This window comes from Notothenia rossii (genome assembly GCF_949606895.1).
Source record: "Notothenia rossii genome assembly, chromosome: 2".
In the NCBI taxonomy this organism is placed as follows: Eukaryota; Metazoa; Chordata; class Actinopteri; order Perciformes; family Nototheniidae; genus Notothenia; species Notothenia rossii.
In genome coordinates, this window is record NC_136904.1 from 19,410,552 (window position 1) to 19,425,797 (window position 15,246).

A 15,246-nucleotide genomic window follows, 5' to 3' on the forward strand; every position below is an offset into this window, starting at 1 on the left:
AATCACATATCATTAACCAGCTTGGAGGAACTGCTGGTAAAGCAATACAACCACGACTTCAATGAGAGATCAGCTGATGAAAAGACAGAAATGTTCAGAGAAGATTTTAAGTTTTTGGAAATCATGAAAAGTTCCGCCAACCTCACTGATGGACATTACAGTCTGAAATTACCTTTCAGAGAAGAGAAAGTTTCAATGCCAAACAATCGCCATGTTGCTGAGCAAAGGGCTCTGTGTCTTAAAAGGAAATTCAAGAAAAATGCAACATTTAACGAGGAGTATGTCAACTTTCTGGGCGATGTCATAAAAAATGATTATGCAGAAAGAGTGCCTGAACAGCAACTGGAAGGCAGAGAAGGAAAAGTCTGGTACATCCCTACTCATGGCGTGCATCACCCTAAAAAGGGAACCTTGAGAGTTGTGTTCGACTGCGGCGCAAGCTTTAAAGGGACATCACTGAACAGCAAGCTAATGCAGGGACCTGATTTGACAAATTCCTTACTTGGAGTCCTCACAAGATTCCGCCAAAAATCTGTAGCAGTAATGGCCGACATTCAAGCAATGTATCACCAGGTAAAAGTGGCAAGAAATGATGTTGACTTTCTTCGCTTCCTATGGTGGCCAAATGGTGAGCTGACACAACATCTCGCTGATTACAGGATGACTGTACATTTTTTTGGTGCAATATCATCACCCAGTTGTGCCAGTTTTGCCTTAAAGAAAATTGCAGAAGACAACAGAGCTTATTTTTCAGCACAGGTGGTTGACACCATAAAACACAACTTTTATGTGGATGATTGCTTGAAGTCTGTGTCGTCCGAGGCAGAAGCCAAAGCCCTTGTGAAAGATCTGACGGCTGTATGCCACTTGGGAGGCTTTCAGCTGGTGAAATGGATCAGCAATAGCAGGTCAGTGCTAGAATCTGTTGATGTGGAAAAGAGGGCCAAGGAAGTGAAAGAACTGGATCTGGACAGAGACAGTCTCCCTGTTGAGAGGACTCTGGGACTACTCTGGTGTGTGCAAACTGACACTTTCAGATTCAAAATGGCAATCCAGGAAAAACCAATCACAAGACGGGGTATTTTGTCCATGCTGAGCTCAGTGTATGACCCTATTGGTTTTCTTGCACCTTTTACTTTACCCGCGAAGCTACTGCTGCAAAACCTGTGCAGATTAAGCTACAGCTGGGATGATCAAATACCACAAACGAATCAGCTGCAGTGGGTGAAGTGGCTGGACGAACTTCAAAAGCTAAGTATGTTCAGTGTGCCAAGGTGTATCAAACCTAAAGATTTTGGACAGGCCACAAGTGCCCAACTACACCATTTTTCTGATGGCTGTGAACATGGATACGGCACAGTTTCATACCTGCGGTTGCAGAATGAACAGAAGGACATTCATCTAGCTTTCCTGTTAGGAAAAGCACGAGTTGCTCCAGTAAAGACAGTGACAATCCCGAGAATGGAATTAACAGCTGCCGTGCTTGCAGTGCGAGTTGACAAGATGCTGAGAGCTGAGCTGCAGCTAGAGTTGAAAGGTTCAACCTTCTGGACGGATAGTACAACTGTACTGAAGTACATTAGGAATGAAACAAAGCGTTTTCACACCTTCGTGGCCAATAGGATTTCTGCTATAAGAGATGCCACTGATATCTCACAATGGAGGTACGTTGGTACGAAGCAAAATCCAGCAGATGAGGCATCTCGTGGCATGAAAGCTGAGCATCTTCTTACTGGCAGCAGACGGATTCGTGGCCCAGAGTTTCTTTTTGAGAATGAGAGAGAGTGGCCTGTGAATATTGTGGAATGTGCTTCTGTCAGCGATGAAGACACAGAGGTCAAAGGCGAGGCGACAGTGAACGCCATCATCGTCAAGGATGGACAGACTACAACAAACCACATGATAACCTATTTCTCATCATGGACCAGGCTGAAAACATCAGTTGCATGGCTTCTGCAGGTTAGAAGGACGTTGCAGATGTTGAGTCAAAAACGAAAGGATATACAGGCATCTGCGTTAAGCAATGGACTTGATATGACAAAAACATAAGAACACAGTTGAAAAGGAGATGCAAAGATTCAGAGCCACAATGGGCGGTCAAACCTTGTCCATGGAAGATATTGACACAGCAGAGAGAGCCATCATTAAATTCTGTCAAATGGAAAGGTTTAATAACGAAATCACTTCTTTCCAAGGAATAAAGTCTGGAGTGAGCAAACAGTCACATTTATAAACTTGATCCAGTGATAGACAATGGCCTTTTAAGAGTGGGAGGAAGGCTCAGCAAATCAGCAATGCCTAATGACGTGAAACACCCAGTCATTCTCTCTAAAGATCAACACATCTCCACTCTCATCTTACGCCACATTCACGAACGGCTTGGACATTGTGGAAGAAATCATCTGCTTTCTAGACTTCGGCAGAAGTATTGGATCACCAACAGCAATGCTTCTGCCAGGGAGATTATTTCTTCCTGCACTGTCTGTAGGCGTGATCGCGGAAAGCTGGGCGAACAAAAGATGGCAGATTTGCCAAAAGACAGACTTCAGCCTCACCTTCCACCATTCACAAATGTGGGTGTAGACTATTTTGGCCCATTTGAGGTGAAAGTAGGCCGCAGCCTCTGCAAACGGTACGGGGTTATCTTCACTTTCATGGCCAGCCGTACAGTGCATCTGGAAATTGCCTACTCATTAGACACCAGCTCTTGCATAAATGCCATACGAAGATTCATTTCTAGAAGAGGCCAAGTTTCATGCATCAGATCAGATAACGGAACCAACTTTGTGGGAGCAGAACGCGAACTGAGAGAACCTCTGTGTGCTCTTGATCAGAAGAAAATTCAAAGTTCACTACTTCAGTCGGGAGTTAAGTGGAGCTTTAATACTCCTGCTGCATCACATCATGGAGGAGTATGGGAGAGGATCATTCGTATGGTCAGAAAGGTGCTTAACTCTGTTCTTCACCAGCAAAATGTGGATGATGAGAGACTACACACTCTTCTGTGTGAGGTTGAAGCCATTCTCAATGACCGTCCCATTACAAAGGTCTCGGATGATCCTAATGATCTTGAACCATTGACTCCCAATCATCTGTTCTTGCTTAAAGGGAAACCTGCTCTACCTCCTGGACTGTTTGAGAAAGGCGACTTGTACACCAAACGACGTTGGAGGCAAGTTCAGTTCCTGGCAGATCTCTTTTGGCGCAGATGGATCCGGGAGTACTTACCACTGTTACAGGAATGTCAGAGGTGGACAAAGGAGAAGAGGAGTTTCGTCACAGGAGACATCATCATCATTGCAGACTCTACTGCTCTCCGTGGATCTTGGTTGCTGGGGAAAATACTGTAGACCTTTCCTGACGCACATGGACTGGTGCGGTCTGTTAAAGTCCAGACAAAATGCAGTACTGGAACGACCAGTCACCAAGATCTGTCTTCTCCAGGAAGCTGAATGAAGAACTGACATAGATCCCTATGTTCGGATTACTTTTTCGGAATTTTTTTTGGACTGAGACGCTCTTTACTAATAATTGACTCCACTGGTGTTTTGGTGTAATTGTCACTTTATTATACAGTCACAATTAGGGTGTGTTGGAGCCAATTTGCTTTGGGTTGTGCACGGGGTTTGTCTGTGTGTGTGTGTGTGTGTGTGTGTGTGTGTGAACGCGTCATCATCCAATCTGCGCACCTGGGGGCACGGGAGGTAATTAACCTATATATGTGGGCACAGGTGATCAGCTGGGATGAGAGGTTAGAGAGGAAGCCACACGTTTTTCAACCGTGTTGACCGTGTCTGAGCGTGTGCGTGATTGTTATGTTTTAACCAAGATTTTAGATAGGCCTTTGTAAAATAACATTTTAACGTTGTATAAAGAAATAAAGCATTACAAATGACGTCATGGTGGACCTCATCCTTCACCACAACACGCGTTGGGAACTCTGACTGCTAACCTCCATGAGTGGCCTTTTTTGATGAGCGATCGCCGCTACAGTATGCTTTGATCTTCTTCAGGTGGCTCAGCAGCATCTGTGCACGTTGAAATATAAGGATATTTTATTTCTAGTCTTTTGGTCAGCCTCAACAAAGTAATGAATTGGCCTCAGTGAGTTCTAAATAAGTACAAAAAAACATCTTCTTTATAAAAAGGAATATAGTGCACTTAACATGAAACCAGGTCAACTGTGAATTATACATCTGTTTGAATGGACCAGGCGAAACATGTAGATCATATTTGTTTCTTTTCTTTTACAAACCTCCTTGTCTCACTACAAATTCATATCATTTACAATATATACAACCCCATCATCACATCACTGAGTCTAACAGAACAGTTTCCACTCATCAGCTCGCTTCATGTTCCAGATGGTTAGTTACTTTTTATTGCTAGGGTGGAATAAATATGAAATACATATCCGATTTAATACAATAAATATCATGAAAAGAAAAGTTATTCTAGACTTATGTAAATATGTCGCTCTGTAATCATAAGTACTCATCACTGTCCAGTCAGCAGTTCTTTTCTTTTCCTAATTGGTCGATTGAAGAGGTAGTCATTTTCATATTCGTGGTTTGATGCCTTTTTTAGTTGTTTGAAGTTAGAGTTAGATAACCTAATTATCCTGCTTAAACAAATAAGATGTAAATACATGTTATATTCATATAGTCACAATTTATAAAAATGATCGTGTGAATGTGTGAGGCATTGTGTCTTGCATGTTGGCTGTGTTAGTGTGTCTTGCACAGAGAAAGCAAAAGCAGAAGAAGTTGTAAACACATGATAATGTCGTCTTTGGTCTATGATGATGGTACTTACTGCATTAAGAGGAAATTGTGCCCTGTTAGTGAATGTTAACAAATCCATTTCACGGTGTTCAATTCACTTCAAACCTGCGCTACTGGATGTTGTGTCTACATGTCTCCACTGGATGGCAGTAGACACTAGCTATGATGGCAGATGGCTTTTTTTATATTAAAATAATCCTATTTTGTTATAAAAGTATTAAATGGCTGACTAAGGATATTGCAGCCTTGAATTGTATATTTTTTAAAACACGTGTTGTGTTTTGTGCTCCAGCTCAGGTCTGTCTAATGGACCCAATCCAAACCTGCTCACCATTCCCAAGCAGAGGTCTTCATCTGTTACTCTCACCTACCATTCAGGGTCCAGGAGAGCAGGTGATACTCCACCATAAAACTTCCCAAAGACACTAGATTAATTCCTCACGTTTTGATATCATCTCATGCTGCTCTCTTTCCCTGGACCCCCTTCCTCTCCTCCAGGGGCCTCTCCGAGCCTGAGCCCAGTCACCTCCCCCAGCCACGGTACTCTCGCAGGTTCCTCATTGTCTCTCGTCACTCGATCGCCTGTGGAGTTCCCGGACACGGCTGACTTCCTGACAAAGCCCAGTGTCAGTTTAAACCTGCACAAGCCCTTGGGCTACACCCTCAGCTCACCTGATTTCCAGCAGGCCTTCCGTAGCTCCGCCTTCCCTCTGTGCACCAGGTGAGACCTGCACCGACGAATTTGCATGTTAGAGTGTGTTTTGTGTAAGTGGTTATAACCAAAGCTGTACTGCAGTTGGTTATATCTTTGATTGTCTATCCCGTTCTAGCTGTGGTCGTCAGGTGCTCAAGGGCGTTACCAGCGGTGACGCAGGGGAATCCTATCAAACATTCACTAGTGAGGCTCAACGCAGACGCTCAGGTACAAGAAATATGAAATGCACATTATAGAGCTTCAACAGTGCTATTGTTTTGAAAGAGAATCACTACTGTAAGCAGTTAGGGTATAATGCTGCCCTCTGTTGGACTCCAAATGTAATGCAAGTTGAGGAACACAAACAAAGACAGAGGAGCACACACAGAGGATCCAACATTTGATATTATGAATTAACCCTCGTGCTGCTTCCTTTTACATTTGAAAATTGAGTTTTATTAATAAACTTAAAATGTGTAAGTAGAGAACATAAAAAAAAAAGATAGACTTGCTCATTAAAAATAAGCCTATTCTTTCTCAGTGTTTTTCCAGAATCACCATTGACCATGTTAACCACACTAGCCTTTATACCTTTTGTTTTATTAGGGCTTACTTTTTCTCTATTCAGTTTACAACAACAACCACTGTTAGCCAAGAGTAATTTGAAAAACAATTAAAAGACATCATCTTTAATTAACCAGTAATTATAGTATTTATTCAAATACTTTAAGGGCAAATCAATATAATTAATACATTATTTTCTGTGACTGCAATCCAGTCACTTTAACATGAAAGTAGTGTGGTCAAAATGTAGTTGTGTTCGTGAGTCCATATATTCATGTCTCTCCATGCACTGTGCTCTGTGTGTGCAGCAGGTGAAGGGTTGGATTTCGCAGGAGAGTCTCTGATCAGGGAGGAGAGCGTGGAGGTGGACGTGTCGGGGGACGGGGGTCCAGACGCTGCAGGGAACACGGGGCAGGAGGAGAAGGACAAGAGCACAGACCAGCAAACTCAGGAATCAGAGGTGTGCTCCATCAGAGGGCTTTAGTTACAATACGAATGTTTCCCACAGCACAGCAGATGAAACAATTACTCTATTTATCAATTTATTTGTATTTTACCCTTCCATAAACGACCATATCAGCCATGGTAGTTTTCAACCATTTATCTAGATTTGTAATTTCATAGTGATTCATTTTTTTGCCAATGGAAACAATATATTCATGCTAAAATCTACAACTTTTCTGATTGTCTCCAGGGTGAGATGGAGTTCAGACTAGATCCTATGCTGAAGGACCAAGAGGCTCTCATGGAGAGGATGAACACCTGGAACTTCCAGATCTTTGACCTGGTGGACAGGACGGGGGGGAAGACCGGAAGGATACTCAGCTATGTTAGTACCACAAGCACTCACCAGTCATCTTCTGTCGCTGTAGACGTAGTAGCAGTGTGTTTTAATTGTTGTATGTGTCCACTCTGACGTGTCTCCTAAACAGACTGTTCTATTAAGTTGTAGTTAATCATATTTGCAGGACTTTAAGCATTTCATTCTATATTTAATGCAACACTGCAACATTTCTTCTATGCAAAATGATGTGCAAAAAGTACTTTTATTGTTCCACTGAGGCTCATTGAGCGTGTCTGTTATGTTGCGATTGGTGTTTCAGTAAAGCTGGTGTGTTTCCCCAGGTGACGTACACCCTGTTCCAGGATACGTGTCTGTTTGAGATATTTAAGATCCCTGTGAGGGAGTTCATGTCATACTTCTGTGCTCTAGAAAGTGGCTACAGAGACATTCCCTGTGAGTATTACATTTTGTAATGTGCAAGAAATGCAAGGACTCTTGTTTGTTTGTTTGTTTGTTTGTTTGTTTGTTTGTTTGTTGATGCAATATCCCACGCGGTTCATGTCAATTATTGAATGAATCAGGTTGCAGTTTGACTTGTCTATAAAAATAGATATCATTTCAAATGTTCTGTACATGGTGAAATTGACTAATTGAATCGACCATGGTTACAGATCATAACAGAGTCCATGCTACTGATGTGCTCCATGCTGTCTGGTACCTGACCACTCGACAAATCCCCGGGTTCCAGCAGATTCACAGCGAGCATGTGACAGGAAGTGACACAGGTAAAAACATTATGTTTCTCCACAAGAGAAAAATAGGAAATTCACAAAAGACACTTAAGGTAGTCATTTTAAATACAGCTCTTAGGTCCTAAGTTGAGACAATTTCACCTCTTAATCTTACCAAGCATTTTCTCACCAAATATAGAGAAATAAATATTTTAAAATGTTTGTCCTTTCCTGCTAATAGCACCTGTTTGTAAGTGTGAACTCCACTACTTTATTAAAAAACTCTTCTACCAGTTTTTGGACACGCTGTGATGTCAGAAATGCAGTAATACTCACTGATTTGGTTTCTTCTGTAATGGGAGGTGGCCGTTAATCAAGAGAACACATGGGGGTTTGTTTAAAACGCAGACATTTCCAATCCCCTCTCAGCTGATGATAAATAAGCTCCATCAGAAATGACCTGCTGCTCATATTATCAACACTGACAGCGGCCACTTGATAAGAAGGGTTAAGAAAAGGGCAGTGATATCAGAAACTGAAGTAGTGCATTGATTAAATGAGAATAGAACAGGGATGCCTGTGACACACTTTGACATCCATCTTGTTTATTTTCATGTTTCAGATTCAGACAGTGGGATCTCTCCAGGCAGGGTGTCCTACGCCTCCTCTAAAAGCTCCTCCATTTCAGATGACAGCTACGGCTGCCTGGCCTGGAACATACCTGCCCTGGAGCTCATGGCCCTTTATGTAGCAGCTGCAATGCACGACTATGATCATCCCGGTCGCACAAATGCCTTTCTAGTAGCCACTAATGCATCTCAGGTAACCTGCAGCATTCATTGGTACTTGGAAGTGTTGTAGATTGTCCTGACAAACATCTGATATTTAAGCTGGTACACATAAACACTCTTGTGTTTACAGAAGCAGAGAATAGGATGCTCAAAATATGGGTTTATGCAAACTGACATTTCAATACAACTGGTGTGTTGGACAACAGAGTCCAGGTAGCTCAGGAGTTGTTATGACCCCTGTTACATACTTAGTTCATTAATGACGCCACGATATTAGTCCTGTCCTATGTGTACATCGGGGCAATCCTAGACTAAAGTAGATGTTTCACACACCGTCAAACTTAACTGAACTACATTTTTCCATTTTTAAATCTTCTCAAATGTCTTGACACATTTGTCGGCTCTCTCTTTGCAAATCCAACAGTACTGTGCTTTTTAGGTTTCCTATAATCAGAATCAGAATTCAAATGGATTGCCAAGTAGGTTTCCACATACAAGGAATTTACTTTGGTGTTTGGTTGTGCAAACATAAACACAACATGAGGAAATAAGTTGATAGAGAAGATACAAAATGTAACAATTCTAAGTTAGAATACCTGTATATAACATACGTGTCTATTTCCAGTATAATTGCAGTTGTCCAAGCTTTACAAAGAGATACAGAATACCCCTTATGGATTATTATAAAGTGATACATCATTTTGGATCCTGCATTTGCTGCAGTTTACCATTTTGTCTGTAGTCATTTAAGTAAATCACTCTAAGTTGAGGGACATTGTTTGCAACAGGTTTGCAACTTGCCTTCTAACAACAAATGATGTGAACTTTCTATACATTTTTATAAATAATACAGAAAGGGGATTATATGATGTCAAGGAGATTAACACAAAAGTTAATCTATCCCAACAAACTGCGTCTCAATTGGCATCATATATAAGATTAACTCCCCACCACATGGCCAGTTAATCCCATTGTGCTCTCTCACTGTGGTCAGTCATTTAAAAAGGGAGCTGAAAAGGTTAACTGCGTGCTCCAGTTTAAATATTGTATTTTCCTAACATGACCAGTGATAGCACTCAAACTGTCTGGGTTAAAAAAAAGGAGAGGGAACCCTGAACCTATTGATTGTTAATGATGTTGATAACCACCACTCCTTAAAAAGTGATTTTTAAAGCTACTTTTAACCTGATTCTCCCCTCAGCTAAAATTGCACTTGATACTTTCATAACCAAATACGCTTATGTCCTGTTAATCTCACAATTTTAAAGCCATGATTACAAATTGTGTAACACAGATGCAGACCTATTATGTGACCTTTTAGAGGAAATTGTTGGAACCTTTTAGCTTAACCTTTCTACCCGCTCTCACCACTTGGCTGTCCCTCCTGTGTGTTGCAGGCGGTGCTGTATAATGACCGGTCAGTGCTGGAGAACCACCACGCTGCGTCTGGCTGGAGCCTCTACCTGTCCCGGCCCGAGTTCAACTTCCTGGTCAACCTGGATCATGTGGAGTTCAAACGTTTCCGCTTCCTCGTCATCGAAGCTATACTGGCCACAGACCTCAAGAAGCACTTTGACTTCCTGGCTGAGTTCAATGCCAAGGTCTGAGATGAAGAAGTATTATTACAATTTATCATTATCTTTTTATCTTTCTTTTAATTTCTGGCAAAATATTGATTGAAACGAAGCATGGTACGTTACAGTTACGTTTAGCGGTACACAGCATTATGGATGTGGGATAAATCTGTTGACCCGTTGCAGTGAAGCATCCATTGTTTGTTTGTTTGTGTACAGGTGAATGATGTGAACAGTCCAGGAATCGATTGGACCAATGAGAACGATAGGCTGCTGGTGTGCCAAGTGTGTATCAAGCTGGCAGATATCAATGGGCCAGCCAAAGTCCGTGATCTGCACCTCAAGTGGACAGAAGGCATCGTCAATGAGTTTTATGAGCAGGTAGAGACTGCATGCTTATGCTAATGAGTGTTTTCAATTTCAACAGAACATTTCAATGTTTCTATATCTTTTGCATTTTTTACTTAAGTAGTAGCCCACGTGCGAATCCCGGGACGGCCCTGAACTGCATGTTCTCCTCCCTGTCTCCACCTTTCCTGTCTATCTTCTGTCCCATCTAATAAAAGGCTAACAGTTAGATATCTTTAAAAACCCGATTATCTTCATTTATATACCCTAGGGTTGGATATACAATCCCATTCCCACCAAAACTACTATTAGACAGACAACATAACACACACATTTATATCAAATCCACCATTTGATAAGTCCCACATTGATCTAAACAGAAGGGTAACGAATAAAATAAATAAAGTCATACAAAATAACGATATTAAAATGTAATAAGTAGTAGAATTATTAGCGAAGGGTAGAGCGAGGGATCGCAGATGCCGTCGTGCTCGCGGACGGATACAACAATCAACCTAAATGGCTCGCGAATTATACTTTGGTGGCCGTTAATGTACCTGGGCGGCCCGCCCAAATAAAGTCTATGTGGGAAACCCTGCTATCTTACCAGTTCTTATGCAACTCGCAAATCTCTCTCTCTCTCTCTCTCTCTCTCTCTCTCAATGTTGGTGCGCAAATGCGCCTTTTTTCAAATGATCCGGTGCTCTTTTTTTGGCGGGGGGTGCACCTGCGCACCAGTTATGTGCAGCCCTGGATATAACAGACAAACGAACTGGGAAAAATATTTTATACAGGATTTTTCAGATCAGTCTTTTATGGCCCTGCGTGGAAAGATGATTTGTCGATGTAAAAAATGCAATAAAAAAAATATTAAAGTGTTAAACTCTTTGCGCTCTGTGATGTAGTTTGTATCGAGCCTCATCACCAAATACAGTATTTGTATCCCGGAGACATTTTTAACCATACTCCTTGTTTTTTATCTGCAGGGTGATGAGGAGGCAGATTTGGGATTACCCATCAGCCCCTTCATGGACCGCTCCTCCCCTCAGCTAGCGAAGCTACAGGAGTCCTTCATCACTCATATTGTAGGACCACTTTGTAACTCCTATGAAGCCGCCGGCCTTCTTCCTGGCCACTGGATTAATGGAGAGGGATCAGATGTAGACGATGAGGAAGGGCAGGTGGACAGCGACACAGATGAAGATGAAGAGGAGGAGGATGAGCTAGAGGATGAGCTGCTACCAAGTAAATAACCAAAGGCTCATCAGTACTGTCAAGTTTATCATGCAAAGACAGATAACAGTAAGCACATCTTGATTTTATATAACATTGAATTGTGATTTCTTTGCAGAGAGGAGGAAGAAACGCCGCAGGTTGTTCTGCAGCATCATGCAGCACCTGACCGAGAACCACAAGGTGTGGATAAAGACCATCGAGGAGGAGGAGAAGAGCAAAGAGATCAGCAAACAACAGCAGCAGCCCGACGGCCTCCTCCCAAACCTGCCCGCCAGCCTGCCCACCTCCCCTTCAGATGACATCCAGGTCATCCAGGAGGAGGAGGAGGGAGAATAGCGTCAGTAGCAGCAGGGCGAAGGAAAGAACAGAGACACGTGAAAAAGAAGAGGAGAGGCAGAACAAGGACATGAGTCCCTCAACCACCTGCCTTTCACCGACACAAACAGACAGATGCACATAAAACACAGTTTTCTCCCTCCCTCTCTTTTTCTTACACGTACACACACACATTGAAAGATTCACTGTGCAGACACTCAGATGCTTAAGCAGTCACATTGTTTTTTGGAGAAACAAAAAGGCCTTACTACTGTGAGCGGATCCTTGCTGCAACGGTGGGAGCCCAACTCCTATGCACTTTGAACCCATGAAGAGTCGAGTGCACCCAGAAAAAAAAAAAGCACCAGAACTGTGGAGGAAAGGTGCAGAAGAAGAAGAAGAAGAGTGTGGACGGAGTGGAGCAGTGGAGCAGTATCTTGCTCGACTCCACGGTGACCCGGCTGTGATGCTGCCTTGAGTGGAAAAGCGCTTACACCTCCCTTAGGTACAAAAACAATTCCTGTCTATTTAAAAATGAAAGGTAGAGGAAAAATAATGAAGCAAGCGACATCATGAAGTGATTGATACCCTTTACCAAAGCAAACACGGAAAGACAAGAGACTGAGACTGTTTCAGCCTCAAAGTCAGGTATATCTTTGAATTATATATATATATACATATATATATATATATATAAATATATATATATATATATATATCAAATGTGCATGTCTGAACCTTTACTGAGTCCATATCGGCCCAGAGCCTAGGCTTGTGTAGTTCTCTCTCCTTGCTGGCGACACGAAACACTGTATCAGACTCAGTCACAGAGACATTATTGAAATGTTGACTGAATAATAGCATTATATCTGCATCATTTTTGATGCTTTTACTCATGTGTACCACCTGTCTTTTTGTTTTGGATATTTTAACTGTCCTTGCTTCATTTTTCTTAGAGTGTGTGAATATTTTTGAAGGGAATGTGATAAAGAGAATGAGTAGGGAGAAAGACAGCACATTTTTTAATTATTTGACCATGTACTTTGTGTATATGTTTGTGTGTCCTTTCAGTAATGGTTGCTTTCTAATCAGTGAAATGTCCTCTGGTGTTTTAACATGTTGCTTTGAGATCAGGAGTGCTGTTTCAATGAATGGATTCTTCATTTTTTCTTTTTTGATTCTAAGTATTTGTTAAAGGTTACTCAGGATTCACACAAAAGTTGAATAATTATTTTGCAAGAATTTATGTCATTAATATAAAATACACTTTAAAAAGTCAGAAAATTAAAATCTGGGTGACTGAAGTAGTTTGTAATCTCTTAATGAACAACTTGAATACAAACAAATTCAAGCAATGAAAGCCTCTGTGACGGAGGAGCATACAGCATGTGCTGTCTCTCGGCCATTCATTCACTGTTTGCATAACCTTTTTACAACCTCACTGGAGAAGGGCTTATCTTGATTGTCAGCAGACTGCAAACGTCTGTCCTGCATCAACACCTTTTCGCAGATCTACAACAGTCTATTAGGTCATCTCTTTTTCTTAAATTCATTGCACAATCTACTCTGTTTTTAAACAAACAGCAAAATGTCTATTCAGTGTTTTGGTCTGATGGCAGACACTGATATTCGGATAAATGTAAAGCTCATCCAACTCCTTTTGCTCAATTATTATTGTTTTTTTTGCCAAACCCATAACTCGGCCAGTGTGTAAAGAAGGGATCCAGGGTTAATTTCACTTATTGTTTATATATATACAGTACAATACATACAGTATCAAGACGTGCTGTGAGGCACCTTAAAAAACTACTAGTTCTCTATTTTTGTCTCTAAGAACTCTTGGCATTCCACTAGTATAAGACGTTTTAGGGAAGAGAAGGCAGAAGTGTTGCCTTGCTCCTTTATCTTATCACCTTATTAAATCATAATCTCTGGACAAAATATTAAGTAAGCAGTGTAAATCAAGATAGTACTATTTAAATACTAAACAATAGATACAGGTATGCACGTTTTAATACCAAACGAGTGTTTAGCCGCTGTACAAAAGAGTATGTGCATATAAATATATATTTTTTAAATAATCAAATGAATGCATCTGTTTTCTACATGCAGCTGACATATTGTAAATTGAGATCCTGTAAGTACCATTGTGTTTTCAGAGTTTTTATCTACTTCTTTTTACAGGTGTGGAACTGTGGGGTTTGGGGTTTTGATTTTTCACTTGGTTTCAGCCTCTCCCGGTTCTGCATCATAACCACTCTTGTATTCCACATTATCTTTCTCTATCACTGTTGTCTCAGTTGACCCAACTCGTGCCAAACGTTACCTACATACAGTAGTTTGTGGGCTGTGATACGCTGATTGGCAAATTGCCTCTGGGCTCCAGTACTGTTATTGCAAGAGAAACACCTTGAGTCAAGTATTCCACCAGACTCAAAATGGCAGTGACGGTGGCAGGAGTCAGAGTCGGACTCAGGTCAGAGCCATATACATTCTGGCAACTCTGTCGTCAACTTATTCACATGGACCCATGCTGGATCATAAAGCCTCGGTAGCTTCTGACCCGCTATATTCCAGCTCATTAAGTTGTAAAGGTTTGTTGGCTTCTCACTGTGCAGTCTTTCAAACTACAGTGTCCTCTGATGATTGTGCCATAAATACATCTATGAATGGTTGTTACCCTTATGTAGCATCAATATACGTGTGTTTGTCTAATGTAACCATTCACCCTTATCTACATTGTGGGGGCAACTGATTTTTGTTGTTATTTATAGCTGTCATAAAACACCATCCCTAAATTATCCGAAGTTCTCGTTGATTTTTATTGGTGTGTGTTTTTGTGAAATTACAATAGACTACATTTAACACAGCTTTCTTTTTGTGTCCATACCACTAAAAATAAACAGATGGGAATCACCTTAAAGACTCCAAACACAGATTCTGTTCACCCACACAGGTGTTTTCACTTGTTCTTCACCTGATCTGACCTGCTCTCAGGGCAGTGGTTGTGTACAAACTACTGGACTGACATCTGATAAGGTGGGACATCTTATGCACTAGTCATTTATATAATAGGGCCCTATATCCTGTTTAACTCCACCCAGCTTCAACGTGGGCAAAGGTCTGATCAGCCAGAGTAACAGAAAACACCTGTGTGGGTGTGCAGAGCCTTACAAGCTACTGTAATACATATGTTTACATTCACAAAGTGTGAAATAGGTAACTTGTAATAATGAACCTACAGACATTAATGACGACATTCTATAGCTCCCCTTGGCACCAGTCTCTCAGCTTATATGTTTTATGGAACGCAACTTTAATGTTTTGTTTCCATTGCAACACACTAATCAGTTTTATTTTTGGCAGAAGCAGGAAACTGTTTTCGGTGGAAAACTAAAAACCAACTGTAAACGACCTTCCCAGCA

The 15,246-nt window shown here is 41.3% G+C and overlaps 1 protein-coding gene across 2 annotated transcripts in view; it reads left to right on the forward strand.

Moving 5' to 3' along the window:
• pde3b (phosphodiesterase 3B) overlaps window positions 1-14,622 on the forward strand; it is a 48,843-nt gene extending 34,221 nt beyond the window's left edge. The window contains exons 5-16 of one of the 2 annotated variants that reach the window (XM_079663137.1): window positions 5,077-5,177; window positions 5,283-5,505; window positions 5,615-5,706; window positions 6,351-6,502; window positions 6,737-6,871; window positions 7,168-7,279; window positions 7,498-7,611; window positions 8,180-8,379; window positions 9,746-9,949; window positions 10,142-10,303; window positions 11,257-11,515; window positions 11,622-14,622. In XM_079663137.1, coding sequence (XP_079519263.1) covers window positions 5,077-5,177; window positions 5,283-5,505; window positions 5,615-5,706; window positions 6,351-6,502; window positions 6,737-6,871; window positions 7,168-7,279; window positions 7,498-7,611; window positions 8,180-8,379; window positions 9,746-9,949; window positions 10,142-10,303; window positions 11,257-11,515; window positions 11,622-11,842 — 1,975 coding nt within the window. In that variant the 3' untranslated portion in view covers window positions 11,843-14,622. The remainder of the gene's footprint in view (window positions 1-5,076; window positions 5,178-5,282; window positions 5,506-5,614; window positions 5,707-6,350; window positions 6,503-6,736; window positions 6,872-7,167; window positions 7,280-7,497; window positions 7,612-8,179; window positions 8,380-9,745; window positions 9,950-10,141; window positions 10,304-11,256; window positions 11,516-11,621) is intronic. The other variant, XM_079663138.1, reaches the window with a different exon arrangement.
• Window positions 14,623-15,246: the final 624 nt, after the last annotated feature.